The sequence below is a fragment of the Astatotilapia calliptera genome, chromosome 3 (genome assembly GCF_964374335.1).
Source record: "Astatotilapia calliptera chromosome 3, fAstCal68.1, whole genome shotgun sequence".
Classification (NCBI taxonomy): Eukaryota; Metazoa; Chordata; class Actinopteri; order Cichliformes; family Cichlidae; genus Astatotilapia; species Astatotilapia calliptera.
In genome coordinates, this window is record NC_137424.1 from 29,850,731 (window position 1) to 29,871,367 (window position 20,637).

The following is a 20,637-nucleotide window of genomic DNA, read 5'->3' on the forward strand; positions in this document are numbered from 1 at the left end:
CTGAAGAAGAGCCGCTGTCTTGCTGCTTTTATGATCACGCCAACATGGTGTGACCAGCTCAGATCCTCGCTGATGTTGATGCCCAGGAATCTGAAGCAGCTGACTCTCTCCACCTCTGCTCCTTCGACGTGGATGAGGGTGTGGCCTCCTCTCTGCAGTCTCCTGTAATCCACGATGAGCTCCTTGGTTTTGCTGACGTTAAGCAGCAGGTTGTTGTCGCCGCACCATGATGTCAGGACATCTGCCAGCTGGTGGGCACATGCTTTGAAAACTCGACCTGGAATGTTGTCTGGTCCAGGAGCTTTCAGAGTGTTTACTTTCCTGAAGTATTTACACACGACTGCCTGAGATATCTGAAGAGGGCAGCACAAAGGTCACAATACACCAACACAGTGTAACCATGTGCTTACATCAGGCTCTGCATCTCTGCACCAGTTGTAGACTAACATGGTCTTCTTGCAGCCAAGCAGGCGTAGACAGCTAACAACACTAGGTTTGCACAAGTCATTCACAAGCATCACTCCAACAGGATTAAAACTTTATTTTTTAAAAACAATATTTTACTGTAAAGTTGATGTTCAGTCATTTAAGAAGACAACATGATCAGATTTCTTGTTATGCTATTCTATCCAAGTTTATCAGGGACATTTTACCTTTTTAATGCTGCAATGTCTGAAATGTTGTGTCATTGCGTTTTTAGCTTGTGATGCCTTGTAGGACCTGGTGTCCTGAGTGTGATCACGTATTTATGAGCAAAAGGCACACGGGAACAACAGCTGTTGTTGCTTTCTACACATGCTATTGTTTTTGTAACCTTGAGATGTTTCAGCGTGTCGCAACATTAAGAGACATTTTTTTGTTTTTGCAAAGCTACCATCTGTGACCATTACACCGTGGTGCATGCAAATAATATTTTAATGATGTCTTGTGAAACTTGTACCTTCATATTTCATGTTTTTTACATGTTAGCGGTGCATGCCGTGGCTGTAGACCCAATTTAATTGTTTATACATTAGTTAAAAAATAGAAAAATAACACCTCTCATGTCATTCTTGGCTGGTATAGTCAAAGAAACGGGGCAGTGAGAGAGTCACACATGGCCGTTTTATATTTAATTTTGACTGCAGGTGGGAAGCAAGGTCACGTCATGTATGAGCATATTTACAGTAGTTTCCTCGCTGCCTGCCTCACTAGTTTTCGTAGATATCTGCAGTTTCTGAGTAAATGCCGCTGTGGAGCCAAATTCCCAAAAAAATGTTGAGACTCTGTTTAACAGTACAGATGTAAATGGGAACCTCGGGAATCTTTTCTTCGGAGGAACTCTGCCTCTTTGAAAATCCAGCTGAAAACAGCTGGTGGAATAAATGCGCTGCATCCAGTAACACTTGCTTTTCTAGTCTTTTGTTCCTATTTATTTATTTTTTGCTTTTTTGGGATGCGTTGCTGCCAACAAATTCAAACTGAGTTCATATTTTTCTTTTCATGAAATAGTAAAGCGTCTCAGTTCACTCATCTGATGTTTTCTTTGTGCTATTGTGAATAAAACATGTTTGAGATTTCCGCTTTTCTGCCCATCAGTCTTATTCCTTTGTCCTCTCAAAAACTGAAAGCACAAACACGCACGTCGGTGATAGCAAACAGGTTAAATGTTTGACACCCACATAAAAGTATTTACTTATATGTCCATTATCTTCATGCTACGTGTGGTTGGTTTATGTTGACCAATGAAATACGTTGCTGAGAGAGAGGAGGGTGAGGAGAGCAATTGAGGATGTGCAAATGAGGAAGGTCAAAAGACTTCTTCAATAATCTGAGGGGTAGGGTCAAGATTTGGAACAAATACCATGAAAGCGTGGATCCATCTTGGTTTGTATGGGTATTTCAGGGTTCTGGTGGTGGTGTTATGGTTTGGGGATCATTTTGGGGACTTTGGGCTTTTTTTTTAAAGCCAAATGTTGATTTAGCTGCCACAGCCTCCTTGAGAATTGTTGCAGGCCATGTCCATCCCTTCAAGACCACAGTATTCCCATCTTCTTCCAGCAGGATAACACGCCATGTCACAAAGCCCAACTGGTCTAAAACATCGTAAACTTAAACTTGAACATAACGATGAGTCAAATGACCATCACGGTCAGCAGATCACTGTCTAATAGAGCATCTTTGGGATGTGGCTAAACAGGAAAGTCACATCATGGATGTGCGGCCAACAAATTTGCTGCAGATTTGATGTTGTTGTGTCAATATGGACCAGAATCTCTGATGAATGTTTCCAGCATCTTGTATCTATGCAATGAAGAACTGATGCAGTTCTGATGGCAAAAAGAGGTTCAACCCACTATTAGCTATGTGTAAGTAATGAAGTAACTGATGTCCGACCCTGTTCTCCAGGCAGAGAAAGAGCATGGACAGCCACTCATACCTTCAAGCAAAGACTTATAAAAATGGACTGTCGTCTGTGGCACAATACATGGTTTAGTGGGGTAAAAAAGTTCTTTGTCATTGTCACCTCAGTGTTTTGAAATCAGCTGAGCAGGGCTGGATCTGACAGATAAACAGACACTGTGTGCTCATACAGTATTCACATGCCCAGCCTAAAACCTTTATACACTTGTTTTTGCAGCAACTCCCCCTGCTGGCCAGTAGAACAAAGTGCAGGTTTACAACTCCATTGCAATGGCCTCACTTTTTAAAGATTTCACGCAAATGCGTCAGTTTATTTAAAGCCTATTTTTGTTTGCTATGACTTCACAGCAGCCAAAAAGGGAAAAATAGGTTGATCATTAAAAAAATGATAAAAAAAAACCCCAAACTCAGTGTCTGAAGCCTCATATAAGCTTTAGAAAGAGCGTTATTGTTCTGCCCTTCTTCACTTACATCATGAGATCCTGTTTCAGTGCTCATACAGGAACCTGACTATTGTTTTAAGAATGAGCTGAAAAACTGAGCTTCTGTACTTATCCTCGGGGAGTATCTCCCCCTGCAACCTCCAGTTTAATCTACAATGGGTAGGTTTTTTTTGTTTCCGTCTTTCAGGAACAAAAACATGTTAATGATTCAGGTTAATACCTGCTCACTGAAAATACACACATCCAGATGCTGAGACAAGCTGCTCATTTCTGTTTGAGCAACTATTACAAGAAAGGCTGAGCGGGTTCCACATTATCACATCCAAAACACAGATCAACACACGTTTCCCTCCCCCAAACAAATCCATGTTTTTAATCTCTCTCAAAAAGTCTCTAAAGCTCAAAAGTTGTGTTGGAAGCCCCCATTTCCCCTGGAGCTACTTTGGACTTCACCTTCCTTCCTTCCTTTTCAAGGAAGAGCATTTCCCTCTCAAGGTGATATTTCCATTTGGTTGTGTTAAATGCCAAGTCAAAATAGCGCTGCACGGAGTTGACAGTGTGACGTCGAAGTTTGTAATTATTTTATTATATGTTCAGATGTTTACAGTTCTTGGAGTACTTACATCACTTCTCTCTTTACAAAGTTTGAAAGTTTTGTACAAAGACAGAAAACTCTTAATGCCACACATCAAAGATCTTTTATACAGCTTAACTTTAGTAAGAAAATGCCATCCAAAACATGTCTGCCAGCAGAGTTCATGCAAGTGAATATTTAGACGGACAAGGTGAAAGTTCTTTTCACATGCACCAACAATGGTAAAACAGAGAAGTATACGTAGGCTGTCGCAGTCACCCAGCACTAAAGCCCAGCAGTGTGCTCTCATCCCGACGTGTTTTCCACAGTTTGGGGCTTTTTTTGCTACCAAAACCTTGCATCCTAGTTAATTCCTGCACAGGTGACTCCGGATGGCAGTCAAATTTTCATTTGTACAAATAAGGTTCATGTTGTGACAAGATTACACTTGTTTTTCTTTCCATTTTATGAGTTACAGCAGATATCCAGGGAAAAGTCAGCTCTTGTTACCACTAGAACATCTTCCAGATTAATCAGCCTCCTCTGGTCTTCTCTTTCCAACGGGAATGCAAAGCCTCCCCTTATCTTCCTCTGCCTCAGCATGAGGATATCAATCCCACTCACATTTCTGGGTCCACGGTCGGGCAGCTTTTCTGAAGCAAATTCCGAAGATTTACTGCATTTCTTTATCCTGTCCACAGCACGCTCAATCAGCGTGGATCTGCACTGTCCCACAGAGTTACTTATTAGCAGGTGAAATTCCTTTTTATGCAAACACGGACACAGGTGTTCACCAGTGCAGCAGAGGTGCCCCACAGCACACGTCAAACCTGCAACAGGTATGAAACTTTCAACCGAAAAAAGGCAAGTGAAACTAAATGTTTTCAACCTGCTGTTAAGTTACTATGTATATGTTCCTTCAAGTCCATCTGCACTGCGAGCATTCCTCTGAACATGTGTGATTAGGAGATTTCCTGAGGAATTGTGTTTTCAGATACAAGGATGATGTGTTCAGTGGATTCTGGCTCCGCTTTGTACAGATCTCCAGGGATGGGCTGAAAAACACAGCAGTGTAAAAATGAGTATTTATGAGGACAGAAAGAGCATTTGACTAGACTTTTTTTTCAAGTATATACCTTAGAATCTCTGTTTCCAGTCATCATCATTTCCTTGAATATTGTTGAAGGATCAGGTATCCTGGGACAAAAGATTTCCCTGTTCCTGCAACACACACACACAAAACCCCAACACATCATGTTTAGGCATGACTCTGACACTGGAAATACCTTGGAAGTACCTTGTGGTGTGAAATCATGTTACACAACGTCATATGGAAAATTTAAACCATCATTCAAATACTTTTCAGGGAAGTAGTACAGATACCTGCAAGTTCTTTCATTGATTTCAAGAACCAAAAGTGAGAACTAGGTTTCTTTGGTTTTTATTCCAGTATTTTAGCCAGGTAAGATAACACCAACTGAGATTCAAAGCAGAGTCGTTTTTATGTCTTGAAGTGAACCAATTCACCTTCTCCAAGAAAACAGCAGCAGAAAAGGAAGATGGTGGAGTTCGTGTAAAAAACAGGGACTCTTTGAAGGTCTAGTGTTATTTCTGTGTGTCTGCATGTTTGCTGTTTTATCAACATTTATTATAAATCTGGATTTCTTACAGGACAGTGTCTATAGGAGTATATAGTCTTTATTTTTGTCATTAATTCTTATCAAGAAAAATATTATATTTTTATTTAAGTTTTTAACTAATTATTAAAGATCTTAAATCTTATCTGAAAACATGTTGCACCTTTTACATGATTCACTGGCATTCAGTCAGGACAAACAACACACCCAGAGCATGTCAGGTGAACTGTAAAAAGCAGACCTCTCCTCAAACGTGCATGTTTGGACCCATCCTTTACACCACTGCCATCTTGAGGCCACCAGTGGATATGGTCTCTGGAAGCACAATTAACACTGAAGCCACTGAAATCTGGACTGGTAGGTGTTCAGCAGCTTGCAGTTGGTTAGTTTTTTGTACATGTGCATTGTGGGTAAATCTTTGGTGTTTGTTGGAAGACTGACAAAACATTAGCGTGCTAGCTAAGCTGTTGCTGGCTCTGCTTTCACTGCTCTGAGATCAGTTACCAGAAATAAGAGTTGTAGAAATAAGAGTTAGCGCTCTCATTTATCATTGTAAGAGAAGAGGTTTTTTTCTTAGTGACCACTTTGGCCGACATGCGTGATGTAAGAAACGTTTAAATTTGCAGGTGACCAGGTGACCAGGTGACCAGGTGACCAGGTGATGGTTCTACCGTGCCGGTAGAACCATCACCTGGTCAGCTTGCTTAACTTTATTACTTTTAACTTTTTATACCAGGGGGTTTCTCAGAGATATTGAAAGTGCCTTTCAATATCTCTGAGAAACCCCCTGGTTGACCTAACGTACAATTAACCCAGCTATTTTACTAATACACAACCTTCATTTTTCATTAATTATTTAATCCCACATATTTTCTTAAATCAAGTTAGACCATGCTCAGGTCTTTCATTTCAGCTCTGATTCTTTTTGAATAGATGAATATTAAAATACATGCTAAAATCATGATGAAAACCTATGATTTGATAGGATATGAGGCATTAGTGTAGATTAAACAGAACATGTATATGAAAGAAAGTGTTTAGAATAAGTCCAACCTTAAACATCTGCAGCAATAATATTAATTCATTTAGCACTGATGGGAAACATATTTCTGCAAAGTAAATCCTTTGATTTTTGATACTTTATGTGCAATTTTACAGTAATACAGTTTCATGTGAAGTATTCTTTTGCTACTTTTGCTAAAGCAGCAGTTTTAAACAGTCCTTCACTCCTCATTACAAGCTAGTGCTAAATAGTTAGAAACTATAGTAGTAATAAAATATTCAAATTCTATAGCCAGGATGAGGGCAGAAAGAGGCTGTCACAGCAGTATGTTTTGTAACTTCAGACGTTCACACAGATACGATATGAAGCTCCAGTATTAGATAAATATTATTTCCAACTATGGATCATGCACAGCTAGTCGAGTAGGTCCATGAATACAAATCCACAGCTGGAAAATGGCAGAGTAGGTCATATTTTTACCTATTTTATCGATGCAGCTCTACCTGACACACCAGTCTGTTGTGCTGGGAGAATCACTTTAGGTCTCAGTATAACCAGCTGATATTAGCTACTTGCCTATCTATTAGCATTGGCATTAATAGCGGCCAGTAAATGACACATGGGAAAAACACCCCACAACCATGCCATGATGTTACAGAGTTTCTTCACCAGAGGGCACTCTGAATCTTCCCTCTTGGCAACACATCACAAACACAACAACCAGCTTATCCAGAGTCATGTAGAGCACAAAAGAGTAAATAAGTGACTACATAAATGTAAAAGAAATCTATTTATGTTTTGACAACAAACAGAATATCTGATTTTTAAAATACCAAACATGAATATCAGTTTTAAAGATCCTGCATAGGCCAGGCTCTAGTCTGAACCTTTATTATTTTACCCTGCACATAGATCACGCCACAGACTCAATAAAGTTATGATATAAAAATGTGTGAAAGCTTTTCTTAGAGTAAATAAACTAAGCTGCTAAGTCATATGAGTTCATAGCACTATGGGAGGTTATAGTGCTTTCACTTCTGCTGTGTCTGTGTGTATAAAGGCACAGTCTGGCAGGAGAGGGTGAGAGGTTTTTAATCATTTGGGCCTATGACTAAGCCTTCTGCTATTTGCTACGTGTTTGCTGCAGGCCACACCTACCTGCCTGTGGCTACAGGTGGGGCAGTTTTGTCAACCTTTCCACTCAGAGGCATCGTCATTCTGTTTACTGATTAAACACTAGTCCTCAAGAGTCCTCAAGAGTAGCCACTCGCCATGGTCTATCAATTCTATTATCTTCTTTTCTTATAAAATCAAATTACACCAAAGTCACATCAGGAGATATTTTCACTACATGAAAAGCAAAGAGAAACTCAGCCCTCTCCCCGGGGCAAACATTTACTGACAGTGAGGAGGGGAAAAAAACTTTTACAAGAAGAAACCTCCTCAGGTAGCTTCCATGCTAGTGTTTATTTGGTTAACTATTGCTTGACAGACGCAGTAGGAGAAGCTTCTTTTGACATTAGTCTTTTAATGTCTCTCTGAGTGCAATGAGGCTACTGCACAAATCATTCTTGACACTGACTAAATCAACTCAACAATACTGTATGCTGTGCAAAACCATTGTTTAAAACATGGATTTTGCAAAATCTGCACTTGCACACAAACATTCACTTTTGAAATCATTCTGGCACATACCTCTGGAAGCAGTAGCAGGACAGAATGACGGAGACAGAAAGAATAATTGGGACGACGATGGCGATCACAGTCAGCATCTCATCTGGAGACCTATTCTCCCCTGGAGTGAACAAGAGAGACTTCCTGGTAAAGCTTTTAGGAGATTTTCAACATTTTTGCACATTGTGTTGCACATAATATTGTGTATCACAGTGGTTTGCTAGTGTCTAATTTCTAATTGATGATCCAAATTCAGTGCTCCAAAGTTTACAAACAATACTTTTTGTAAATTCATTTTAAAATGTGCCATTAGACATGATGGAGAACAGCTAAAAAGCAAGGCTGTATAGAGCTTTCATTAACTAACAGATAGCTCAATCACCCATCACATGAATGCTGGGATTTTCTGCTTCTAGCCGTGTTCCTGTTGTACAACATAGCTCGAATTAGTGAGCCAGCACCTGCAAAACTATTCTTTTTTGTAGCACGGTACACTGCAACATCAGACACAGGCATTTTAGTTATTTATTTGTTTTATGGAGTGTGTAAGATTAATGTGTGATCCTTAAAATATACTGTTTAGTATACGACAGTGTTGCTTTGATTCCTTGTGTCCAAGTGACTGTGAGTTATTTTCTTGTAAACGAAGTTCCTGATGATGATGAGTCATTATTAAAATGACCCGACTTCACCCACCCACAGAACTTTATACACTAATTGGTGCATTTCCGATTGCAGCCTCACGCTGATTTGGCCTACATTACAATATCTGCACCAACATGTAGTTTGACACAAAATTTAAAGATGAAGTGAAACTTGAATCATTGAATCAATATGCTGTCAGTGATGTGATTAGTACATGATAAAAACACGAACATACAACTCTGTGTGCACATCATGGGATCTCATGATAATGTAGATATAATTATTTAAATATACTCATATTAATAATTAGTAATACTGGTTAGACAGTTACCGTGAGTTATGACTTCACTGAGGTCACTGGACAAAGGGATGCAGTATTGATCAGTCTGCACACTGTATTGGAATTTGTATTGGCAGTTTTTGTTATAGAGGATTTTCAGAGGTGGCTCTTTAGTGTGGAGAGTCTGAAAAATAAGAAGCACACAAAACCAATGTTGCACTTTGTCAGTATGGAACAACTGTAGCATTGACATAATATCTGGATTTAAGACAGACAAATGTGAAAATAATTTTTTTTCTGATATTTGATAGAAATGTTCAGCTATGAGATTATTCCAGCGTCTCATAAAACACTTAAGCAGAACGTCACAATGTGAGAACTTACTCTGACTTTATTGCACTCGGTGATGCAGACACTATAGTTTAATCCACATTTTCCAACAGCCGGACCTCGATCTTCCCATGTCAGGTCGAGATAGCCTTTATCTTCTGCGATGTTCATCTTTGGTAAAGGTATCACTGAGGAAATAACAAAACACTTGTTAAAAAAAAAAAAAAAACCGTTAACATTTCGTATTCATTTTCACAGCTTGGAATGACATTAACAATAAAAAAATTAAAAATAACACCAACCAAATTTAGGTTTGAGGGTGTTGCGTCCAGTTTCAGTCTCCACGAGCACATAGATGCCAAAGTTAAGATTATTCACGTTTAGATAACAAACATCCTTTTCATGGCTGGTGGACCCATCACATGCTCTGATTTTATCATGTTCCTCTGAAGTCCTGTAATAACAGAATGAGGAGTTAACAAGAGAAGTGAAAAACATAAAAAGCTTTTTCACTTCAGCCAGTGACTCATGTGATTCCTTCAAAGTTCCCAGATTAATATTCAGATGAAATGTTAAATAATTCAAATCGGCACAAGATTCTGACGAAGCCACAAGCAGGTTTTAACAAAATACTGCTGTCCAATATTTGTCACTCTGTAACATCCATACACAGAGTACTGCTACAGAAATGTATTGCAGTAGTTCATTTTCACAGAACCCCTGACTAATGATGTGCTGATTCACGGCACTAATCCTATATTTTTTCTTTAGATAAAATTTCGCTCCACACAGAGACTGCGTTACATTTCTTTTGTTGTTTGCAGCTTTTATGCTCACCTGTAGCTGATGTTCAGCTTGACTGACTCATTGACTGGTTTCCAGAAACACTTTGTTCTGTGAGACTCAAGTGAACATCTGAAGTCCGTCACCAATTCAGCTGTAAGTACAACAAAAGAATTAAGTCACACACATAGATATATATTTAAAAAAAAATTATTCTAGAAGGACTTAAGTTATTATATATCAGCATTTCAGCTTTCTGGTACTTACTGCGGCGCTTTGAAGTTTTAATGGTTTTGATCACAGGTCTGCTTTCCTTCCAGTGACTACACACAGGATCTAGAACAGCTTGAATGCTGATATTCCAGTGATCAGAGTGCTCATCTTCTGTGAAGTACTTCACTGTGAAATGATTAACTAGGCTTCGGGGCAATGGCTGGAAAAAAAATATATATATTTAGTGAAATTTAAATAATTCTTAGTTCTCCAGCACTCTGTCTGATATCCACTTTAAGGGCACTTTATTTTCATAAATAGAAAACATTTTTTTAGATAAATGACGCTTTTTGTGTTTTTTTAACTTAACTTTAGGGTTATTTACAGTGCTGTATTGTTCAATATAAATGATGTTTTATTTATTTATTTATTTTAACTTATCAGGTCAATAAATTCACCATTGTGAAAAACTAGAATTTGATTAATATTTTGTTTGTTTTCATATTATCATTAAACATGTTTGGACTAATTTGCCATACGTTTGATGATAGTAGGTCTATGGTACATGAAAAAAATGCCAGATAGGTCAAGTGGATATTCTTTATAGATTTGAAAACTGTCATTACACATGGAAAAAACAGTTATTAATAAGAACTAATACCAAATACAGGTTAAAACTTTGTTTCACAAATCTAATGTCAGCCTGTCTCACTGCTGGCTTTCAGTTCAATATTACCTCAACTGACTGCGGTAGTTCATATCTGGATACTGCATATTTGACTGTACAGTTTTTCGGGAGATTGTCTGGCTTCTTCCAGGACCAGGACACGGTCACTTGAAATTGGTCATCCCACCTATATGTCACATCTGTTGGTTCGGGAAGTTGATAATCTGCAGGTATAAGAAGAGCCGTTACTCCCAGCTTTGCATAAATGATCAATGCTGCTCAGAAACGATCGTGGTGGGCTACCACCGAAGCCAGAAATGACATTTCCCACGAACTCTTTCACAACACTCGCTGCAGTCTGCAATTAGTTCCTTGTGACACTCATTGTGACACTGATGTGTTTTGTAATACCTCGGACTGAAGCTGAAGATTGTAAAGCTGTAACTGTTGTCATCATTATACATCATTATATATATCATTTTTTGTGCTTCTGTTATGCAATAATGGTAGTTGATTGGCAGTAATTTGGCAAAGTCATCTCCAAAAACAGATGATCAGATTTATTACCAGCAAACTCACGGAAAATGTCATTGCACCTAGGAATACCTAGGAAAAATGAAATCATTTAATTGCGCCAAATCAGGGAAATATCCAGCATGAAAATCACCTGACTGTACATGAACTGGAGGACATTCCTCACATTCCCCCTCCACCTCTGTTTTTACTATTAGATTGGTTGGAAATGCTCTTGAATCATATGCAAAATGTCCTCGGCACCACCCACACATGGAGTGTTAGGGTGTAGTAAAATGCGCTGATATCCACACTGGGCATGGAAAAGGACAGCAGTGATTCCTAGTAGTTTTTAAACACATGATTATAAATATGAATGTGTCATTTTAAATTCATTTATGAATGCGTCTTTAGATTTATCTTACAATCACACAATAAAGTGCAGCTGCTCGGCGTTGAAAATGTGACGCTGACGTTTTCTTCGGATTACAGTATATGTGCACAGGCTTTTTATGCAAAGTGACACAACATAATGGGGGATATCATATCTTAGACAGATGTCCTGGAATCAAAAATAATGGGGGAGATGATTTAATTTAAATGCTATGAGACATCCTTTTAAATTTTGCCTCAGCTCTGTCATTGTTACACTTTCACTTGCGCAGGTTACCCCGCAACTGGTTGCGCTGCGCACCTGTAAAGTGAAAGACAGCCTCTTTAAGCGCAAACTAACCGTTAAGGTGCACTTGGTAAAATCGAGGGAGACTGAGTGAAGTCATAAGAATAAGAAATATACTCTGAATTTATACTCAAACAGAAAGACATCAGCGAATGTGTTCCAAAGAGCTCTCTGAATTAGCCAGATCCTTGGAGATAACTACCCTAACACATTAACACATTTTGTTACTGGGGATTAGAATTAACAACGCAAAACCACCGAGGTCAAGTTTAATGTGCTTTCCAATTCGTTTATTCATAGCAATAATTCATTACATGCCAATAATAACAACAATAATAATAATAGTAATAATACCACTTAGTGTAATAGGGTCAAGACCCTTAAAGTAACACTTCACCAAGTGTTATTAGTGCAGCGGAAAGGAAATGCTCCTTGAAGAGGAAGAAACCTCAGGGTGGGATTCCCGGATAAGATGAGAGGAAAGCGGAGACAGAAATAACTATAAATAAATAAAAATAAAAATACGCACTTACATTTAAAATTTAAATATTATCTGACTTATGCGTTAATTTATTATTTTTTACAAGGGCAAAAACACACAAACTACAACCACAAAAGTGCTTTAATTTAATTGGCAAATAAATAGCAAGTTGTTAGAGAGCTCGAGACGCTCGGTTAACGAATAACGCGCGTGCGTCTAAAACATGCTAATTAAAGTCTGGTTTGACGGGCTGGGTACGCTCACCGACAGGTTCCCTTTAACCGAACAATTTTTAGATGTAGACTATTATTAAAACTGGGATAACAACTAATGAGTGTTTTACCTGCTTTACAGTTGAAAGTCATGGTGGTCGCGCATAGATAGATGAAAAACTGCTGAGCGACAGTCATGTTGCCTCCAAGCGTCCGGACTTTATTCCTGGAAGCGTTTCAGGAGCTCGTTTGATTCCCTCTAGGAATCAAAGTAGAAAATAAATGTATATATATCTATGTAAAAGGAAAAAATACCGGCGACAGACCGTCTAGGTTAAAAGAAAAAAAGGTTGTTTTTTTTCTAAAAAGTGAATGGAAACCGGGAAACGAGAAAACGAAGCCAAAACTCCAGCTACACCTTAACTGTCTCCGTGCCCACTGAACCTTACCGGGAAGGTCGGGGCGGAGTTGTTTCGAGTGGGAGGAAACTGTAATGACAACGAAGCTACGACATGTCACGGAGTGAAAATGCGTCAGCCTCGGTTACCAAACGCTGTCGGAAACGGGAATCCAGCGTCCATACAACAAATCGTTTTGGGGAATAAAGGAAGCTGCTCCCGTCGCTCTCTTAATGGGGGCAACATTACGCATGCGTGTGATCTTAAGTGCGATATATCAAACCGCAAGTGTCCATCCATTCCTCCAGGAAGTCGTCAGGCCCTAAATGAGTCTGTGAATCATTAAGCTTATTATCTATGTGGTAATGGCTTTATGCTGCAACAAACAATATAGAGTGGGCCAAACTGATAACACGGGTGCAGGAAAGGCCAAGAAAAACATAGATAGTTGTGTTAGACTTCAGATTTATTCGGTTATGGGTCAAGCTCAAAGCCTCCGTGGATGATATTAGACTAAATTAATGCTACAGTAATTGCGGTTGTAAAGAAAACTGCTGAAAACTTTGTGGTGGATTTCGCCTGTTTCAACATGCAGAAAGCAGCCGGTGGTTGAAAGAGGAACAAGCAAACCCCAGCGAGGGTTTCCAAAGAGCGCATGAAGCCTGAAAAACCAAAACCTGTGAGCGAGCTGCTGCTGCGACACTTCATGTGTGGTGTGAGACGTGATAGTATAATCCAGTCATAAACCCTGTTTCTCACTAGGACAAGCAGAATCGAGTGTGCAGACAAAAGCCATACATTTTTTTGTTTGCACGCTGTACTTGCAGTGATTTGTGAATAATTTTATCATCTACGTCTTCATGCATTTGGAAAGTTTTATCATGATCGTCTCATGTAGGATTTGTTCCAGGCCTCATTTCATGATGGCTCAAGTGTTTTGAACAATGAGGCTTGCTGACAGGCAGTGTCACACCTAACAACTTTTGTTTTTTAACTTATGAAGCGAGGCTGGTATATATATGAGGAATGTGCTTTGGTACTGTCTTGGTGAAATATGTTTTCTCTTAAAAAAAAATGTTGCTGACATTAAATGAGCAAAAATCAAATTTCTCATTTCATCGTTTGATTCAGTTACTGACAATTCTTTTTTTAAAAGCCTTTTAAATAATATCCAGATAACTGGGTTTTGCTTGTACTTACACTGGACACAGCCTGTATACGCTCCTCCTGTGCTTTCCCAGCTGTGATGGAAATGAAAATGTTTTGGGAGACTGTTTATGTTGGCTTTAAAAGGCCAGTGCGGCGTCCTCAGCCACATCTGCGGAGAAAGAATGTATGAGCGATACTAAAAAAGCCCTACAGAGATCTTTTCAACTACTGTCTTTAAGTTCAAACATCATTTTAGGCAAACGCAATGAGTATTTCCCCCCCACAGGTTTTATTGAAAAAGGGATTTTACAAAGGAAGTTTGACAAGCAGCTTCACCTCAGTAAACAATGCAATAAAAATGACAAACAGAAATCTCTGCTAGGATGGATTCTGGACCAACAAGAGTCCAAAAAAGTGGCTAAATAATACACCATACATACAATACATATAAACATACATGGATACAGAGTTTATTTTACAGCATGTTGACAAATTATGTACATCTGCTTAAATATTATTTATCTGTCTGCTAATTTCAGTGTAGCACTTGTGAAATACTGTGAATAACCAGCATGTGAGGCTTCTTATTACTCAAGATAAAGGAGTCTTTTCAGAAGACAGAGCACAAAGGCACTGGATCCAAAATCAGGTCTTTAATAACTCAATGCACTGAAGTAAATCTCATCACAACGCTGTCATCGCTTTGTCAATTTCTCATTTCAAATGTCCAAAAATAATAATATTTCAATGATTGTTTTCAAGCTGTAATAGAATTAGCAATCTATATTATGCATTCACGCGCGCACAGTCCAGAACACTGTTACTCCAAAGGGATTTTGTTTTGTCTTAACAATGCACTTGACAACTTTTAAACTACACAAGCCACTCCTGTCAGATTTATTCCAACCCTGAGCTCTGTCTTGTCTTCACTGTGACTTTGGAGCAGTCACAAGAGGCCTGCCATTGAATAAACAAGGTAGTAACTTTGCCCTGATGCTCTATAAGCTGTTGCTCTTTAATTGTGACTTATCTGTTTATCACCTTCTCCTCAGTCGTCAGGAATGCGCTGCTAGCACATAAACATCGACCCTTTGCCAGACAGAGTCTCGAAATGCTTTCGGTTAGTGCCTTTTATAAAAGAGTTGAACTAGTTGAGCCGGTATGGTAGCACGAAACCTCTCGCCACAAACACTGAGACGCAATCTAAAGGTGCTACTGTCTTTAAAAAGGTGACTCAAGTTGTAAAAGTTGGGACGGAGCGCAGTGTCCTGCATAGATCTAAAGGGCGGCATTGCAAATAGAAAATAGAAAAACTGTTTAACCAGCAGTCAGTCTGGCAGTTTGCTGTAAAGGTGGGGGGGGAAAAAGTGCAATGCAGCTGAGCGTAACACCTAAACCTGACATGCAGACACGTAAATGGTGTTGCTGTAATACATTCTCAGAATTACTGCTGCTGTGGTTTGAGGACTAAATCTGAGTGCTGTGCCGCAAGCTGTTACCCCCACCGTCCACTGCACATCCAGCAAAGATGCCGTTGATAGCCAAATGGCATCTTCACCAGGGGGAATGTTTTGGCATGCATAGCTGGGCAGATTTGCACTGACAAATTCCTTGTTATAAACCAATCCAGGTCCTCAAGGGAGAAGTGCAAGGATATACAGAAGTGTGGGTGGCCGCAAGAGACGGAGGGTGGTGTGCAGGAGGTCAACCGAGGTCAGTGGACGTCCCGCTGATGGCACGGAACACATGGAGGGAGTTCTGTAGTAGCGATCGCATCATATCCTCCGGGTATATCTGGGGTCAAAGCAAAACAAAAGCACAATCAGTGTCAGACACACACTTTGAGTACTGTGAGTTGGTGTTCTTCACATGCAAGCTGAGTGCACACTAAAGCTGGACTTTATAGTACTGCACAGTGGCCTACACCACAGTGGGTGATGGTGCACCTGCATCGCCCTGCCCTCACCAGAGACTAAGATCAGAATTTTGGCCATAATCTTCAACAGTGGGGTACTTTTTGTCAAATGCAGAATATTTCAGAATGTACTGAGTCAAAGCGCAGACTGTGGGAGATGTGAAAATGGCATAAGTCTGCACTGGCAGAATAATGGCTTAATGGCACTGTGAGCAAGCTAGATACATTTACAGGATAAAACATTGTGTTTAACGGATGCATTATTCTATGGTTGATCAATAAACTGTGTTTATGAAGCATATTAATTCCAAGCAGCAAAAACACAGTTTTTGTGTACTGTGTTGCCACAAAGTGCAGATAGTTTTCTGAGAAGGTCATGCAAGGCAAGGCAAGGCATTTCATTTATATGGAACCAAACACTACAGTCATTCAAGGTGCTTTACAAGAAAAATGAAAAACAAAAATAACAGGATTTTTTAAAAAAAGAAGACAAATAATATAAATAAAAACGACAATGGTAACAATGATGGAACAGCTACTCGGTTAGTTGAAAGCAATAGTGAATAAAGCTGGTTTAGCTTCTTTTAATTTCAATGGATACAGTTGGAGAAGTCCTGACCTCAGTGGGCAGCTGGTTCCAGCTTTGGGCATCACACTGGCTAAATCACCCCATTTAGTTTAAGCTCTGTGACCACTAGGTGACCAGATCTTGGAGAAGCCTACCACATCTGTATCTTAGACATCTTAGGCATACATTTAACAACCAGTAAAAAATTATTTTTATTTTTTATTTAAAATAAAAAACTTTAAATTGAATTTTGTATTTTAATGGAAGCAATGCAGGGAGCTGAGAATTGGAGTGATATCCACTCTCTTCCTGGATTTTGTTAAAATTCTAGCAGCACAATTCTAGGCTAACTGTAAATGTCTTGTAGTCTTTTTAGCCAGGCCAATAAAGTCAACTCTATAAGAAATAAAGGCATGAATGAGCTTCTGTAGATCTTGCTGAGGACATAATCTCTCAGTTTAGCTACTTTTGTGAGATGCCAAAAAGCTGATTTAGTTACAGCCCCAATACGCTCAGTGAATCTAAGGTTCTCTTCCATGATTTTTTCCCACACGTTGCAATCGTGTATCCTTGTGTCCAAATAGGATAATCTCTGTTTTGTTTTCACTTTTTCAAGGCACAAACATAGATAGCCAAATAAATCTGAGTATCATCTGCATAGCAATGATAGGCTGACTTGTATTCCTGAATGATGTCACACAAAGGAAGCATATACAGATTAAACAAAAGTGGCTCAAGAACGGACCCTTGTGGGACTCCACGCAGTATTTTATGCAACTGAGAAGTATTAATAAAGACAAAATAATCTATATAAATAAATAATAATTATACCTTCAAGGTATGAACTAAATCATTTAAGGATTGTTCCTGTGGGACCAACTGAATGTTATAATCTAATAGTATGTTATGATGCACAGTGTCAAATGCTGCACTAAGCTCTAACAGTACCAGCCCCACCCACCTGCTGTTGAAACTTTATGTTTGAGAGTCTTGCAATAAGAAGAAAGTAGGTTTAAAGTGAGAGTGCTTCACCAAGGCGCATGAGAAAAATAAGGATTTTTTTTGGCCTGTCCCGTTTGCTACTTTTACAATCAGAATTATTATGTGAAGGCCAAGAAAGATGCCCAATGGTGTTTTTCTCAAGTGGATCATTATGGCTTAAGGGTTCTTTTGTCTTGTGTCTTAATCCTGTCCAAAAACAGCAGATGGCTGCCCCTCCCTGAGCCTGGTTCTGCTGGAGGTTTGTTCCTGTTAAAAGGAGGTTTTTCCTTCCCACTGTCGCCAAGTGCTTGCCCAAACTTGAATTGTGATTTCAGGTAAAGCTGCTTTAATAGAATCCAAGAATGTAAATGAGCACAATAGGTTCCCTTTGAAAAATTTGACATACGGTGACATATATATTTATAATCTAAAAAATATTCATATAAAAATAATAGAATAATATTAACTAAGAGGCCCTGTAATAAGTCAAAAACATCATCCGTCATTCCAATGAAAACTAAACACTGGAAAGGGTGATGTCACTAAAATCTGCACTCTTAGTGAAAAAGGTTATGAAGAATAATGTCTTATCGACTTAAAATGCATGTCACTTTATTTATTTTATTAAAGATAAAATGCAACAACATAAAAATTACTTTAGCTAGCAGATATTCATCCAGGCAGTGTCAGAGCTTTCATAAATCAGAGGAAGGTCGTCGACAGCTTGGCATTACTATGATCTATTTGAGCCTCCCCATATGGAAAAGAAATAGAAAAAACTTATGAAATACTTGCATAAGATGTGGCCTACTTCATATAGTGAATCATATAAGGCTTATATGATTTACTCATGAAAGTGGCCACTTTCATATATTGTTTTAGTAAGTATCCAAAACATACAAGTTTCATTTATATAATTTTTCAAGGGATCTTACATCTGTTTTCACTCTTGTATGCTTTTCATACAAGTTTCGCACAAGACAGATACAAACTTTATAAGATATATCTATCTATCTTTTCTATATGGGTCAACAAGCTATGTCGAGGAATATTTACAAAAAAGGTGCAACAGTAAAGCAAACAAAAGCAAATATTTCTTTATTCCACAGATGATTCAGCAGTCAGTGAGGCTGCACAGCATCCTCCGGGTGTTCCCCAGCTGTCGATGACCCCGCAACAACAGCACCTCGCCTCAAATCAACAGGATCAAAACTTTGACCATTCAGTGCAAAACTATATTTGTTTTATTCTAACAAGGAGAGAAGCCTTCCTACTAAAAACACACCCATGTGACATAAGACACAAGGTGACAGATGGCAGCCAAGTGGATGGTATGTTTGCCTGTAGTCTAGTTTGCTTGGGAATAATTCAGATGGCAGAAGATCCCTTTTTTTAAATTGGGATTCTGTTTTTACATATGCGGACACGCAAATAGTCAAACCTTAACCAGGACACCAGTGTGACTGTAAACAGGATTTGATTAAAGATGTCTCTCATTTGCATGGTTTTCAGCGCCATCAGTAGTGCTACTGATGACAGTGTGTCCCAGTGTGATCTGACAAGTTTGTCAAAGGAGGAAGTAACTGTGTGCAAAATGTGTCTCGTCTGCCAAACCACTTTTAACCTCTGAATGCATTATAAAGATCTTTCCAGCTGAATGCATTTTATTTGACATTAAACAAGCATTTGTCGGATCCATTCCTTTTAATCCCGTTTTATTTCTAATTAGGACCTGACTATTAACCACCCAGGTATCGATTGCTGCTGGAATGTTTTTGGGGATCCAGATAAATGTATTTAGATTACTTTTAGATTTAACCATAAGGTGTCTGGAAGAAATTAACCGCAAAAGTGCACAGTCATCATTAATGTTAATCAAACACATACTTTAAAAAAAAACAAAATCACACACAGTCGCACATTACCTTGGGTTTTTTCCTTAAAGCTTAAGGCCAGCATAATGGAGAGAAAAAGTCAGACCAGTTAGTTTGGTTGCATCAAAAATCGGCAGGCACAAAAACAAATGAAAATGTGGCCTAACAATACCAACGGGATGTGTGGCAGCTGTGCAGCAATACATCATGACTTATCATTTACGGGAAGAGACGTCAAACTAATGCACAAATGCGATGAGCAACACCGACCAGTTTTTTCATGCATAAAAACTCATTTATCGCTGTTACAGTTGCAACACAGACGTGTTTCACAAGAGCCGACTCATTTGGTTTTTTTAAGCCGAACATTTTTTGGTTTAGCCTAAATTCTACTGTCAAGGATTTTGAAGACAAAGGACACAAGCAGTGTTCTGTAACGCTGGGAATAATTTTTTCTAGGAACTGTTTCTTCCCACTGTCACTCATCACATCTCACTTCCAGTTTGGTTGTGCCCAGTGGTGAAAATGAGGAATCAAAAGTCTGCTTCTGAAAACCGCTCTGTGAGTTATGTAACCGAAAGGGTCAAATAATCTCAACATACGCTTTCACAAAATCAGGCCTGTGTTCATGAAACTTAACTTGGCTCACGTTGAATGATAAGCGCACCAGCATTCCCGTTTATATCGAGCATGAAGCACAGTTTTTCATTGTTGACCCTGACTAGGGTAACTCTGAATATCAGCCTAAGAACAGGCAGCTCGTTTGCCGATGTGGACATTTGCCCAGCTTTTCAGATATCCACTCTCCAAAATCCAGCACACAGGCATTGCAACAGGAAGTGACTTTTACACATGAATCTTTCAGTGTGTGTCCAGCATATAAAGGTTTAGACTCTAAGACAGACTCTTTCTGAAGTGAATTGGGATCGGTCCCTGGAAGTCCTGTTCTGACCTTTTACAGCTGCGTGGTTTCATCCTGCACCTGACAGCTGTCCAGCAACGACCCAGAAACAACCCACTGCACAAAGTCACTTTTGGACATACAATTTTGCTCTACTGAAGGGGTTGTTTTATAACGGCAGGCGTCTATTATACTTCTAGTGTTGATGTCCATACAACCTCCGTGTTCGGGGTATTTATAGTCCAAACATGGTCGTTGTGGACGCCTTTTAAATGTCAAACTTAGACTCATTTTCGATATCGTTTTCGTAATGC

The 20,637-nt window shown here is 39.1% G+C and overlaps 2 protein-coding genes across 4 annotated transcripts in view; both read right to left on the bottom strand.

Annotated features, from left to right (window-relative positions):
* Positions 1 to 3,413: 3,413 nt before the first annotated feature.
* On the bottom strand, positions 3,414 to 14,347 carry LOC113016941 (interleukin-13 receptor subunit alpha-1-like). Its single transcript, XM_026160155.2, has 10 exons — positions 12,669 to 14,347; positions 10,722 to 10,876; positions 10,040 to 10,205; positions 9,827 to 9,926; positions 9,292 to 9,443; positions 9,044 to 9,177; positions 8,711 to 8,843; positions 7,756 to 7,855; positions 4,557 to 4,641; positions 3,414 to 4,475 (listed from the first exon to the last, which is right to left on the bottom strand). The coding sequence occupies exons 1-10, from the start codon at positions 12,733 to 12,735 to the stop codon at positions 4,383 to 4,385; spliced, it is 1,185 nt and encodes a 394-aa protein (XP_026015940.2). The 5' UTR covers positions 12,736 to 14,347; the 3' UTR covers positions 3,414 to 4,382.
* Positions 14,348 to 14,354: 7 nt separating this feature from the next.
* Positions 14,355 to 20,637, bottom strand: part of dock11 (dedicator of cytokinesis 11) — an 81,340-nt gene continuing 75,057 nt past the window's right edge. For 2 of the 3 annotated variants that reach the window (XM_026160136.2, XM_026160127.2), the window contains one exon: positions 14,355 to 15,878. In XM_026160136.2, the coding sequence (XP_026015921.2) occupies positions 15,789 to 15,878 (90 nt within the window). In that variant the 3' untranslated portion in view covers positions 14,355 to 15,788. Of the gene's footprint in view, positions 15,879 to 19,473; positions 19,494 to 20,637 lie in introns of all 3 variants that reach the window. The other variant, XM_026160142.2, reaches the window with a different exon arrangement.

Bases quoted from the DNA above. Each gene is read 5' to 3' on its own strand.
- LOC113016941 (XM_026160155.2), bottom strand. From the start codon at position 12,735: ATGACTGTCGCTCAGCAGTTTTTCATCTATCTATGCGCGACCACCATG. The intron at 10,877-12,668 runs GTAAAACACTCA...TTATACCTGCAG, and splicing joins GACTTTCAACTGTAAAGCAG to ATTATCAACTTCCCGAACCA. The intron at 10,206-10,721 runs GTAATATTGAAC...TTTTTTTTCCAG, and splicing joins AACTACCGCAGTCAGTTGAG to CCATTGCCCCGAAGCCTAGT.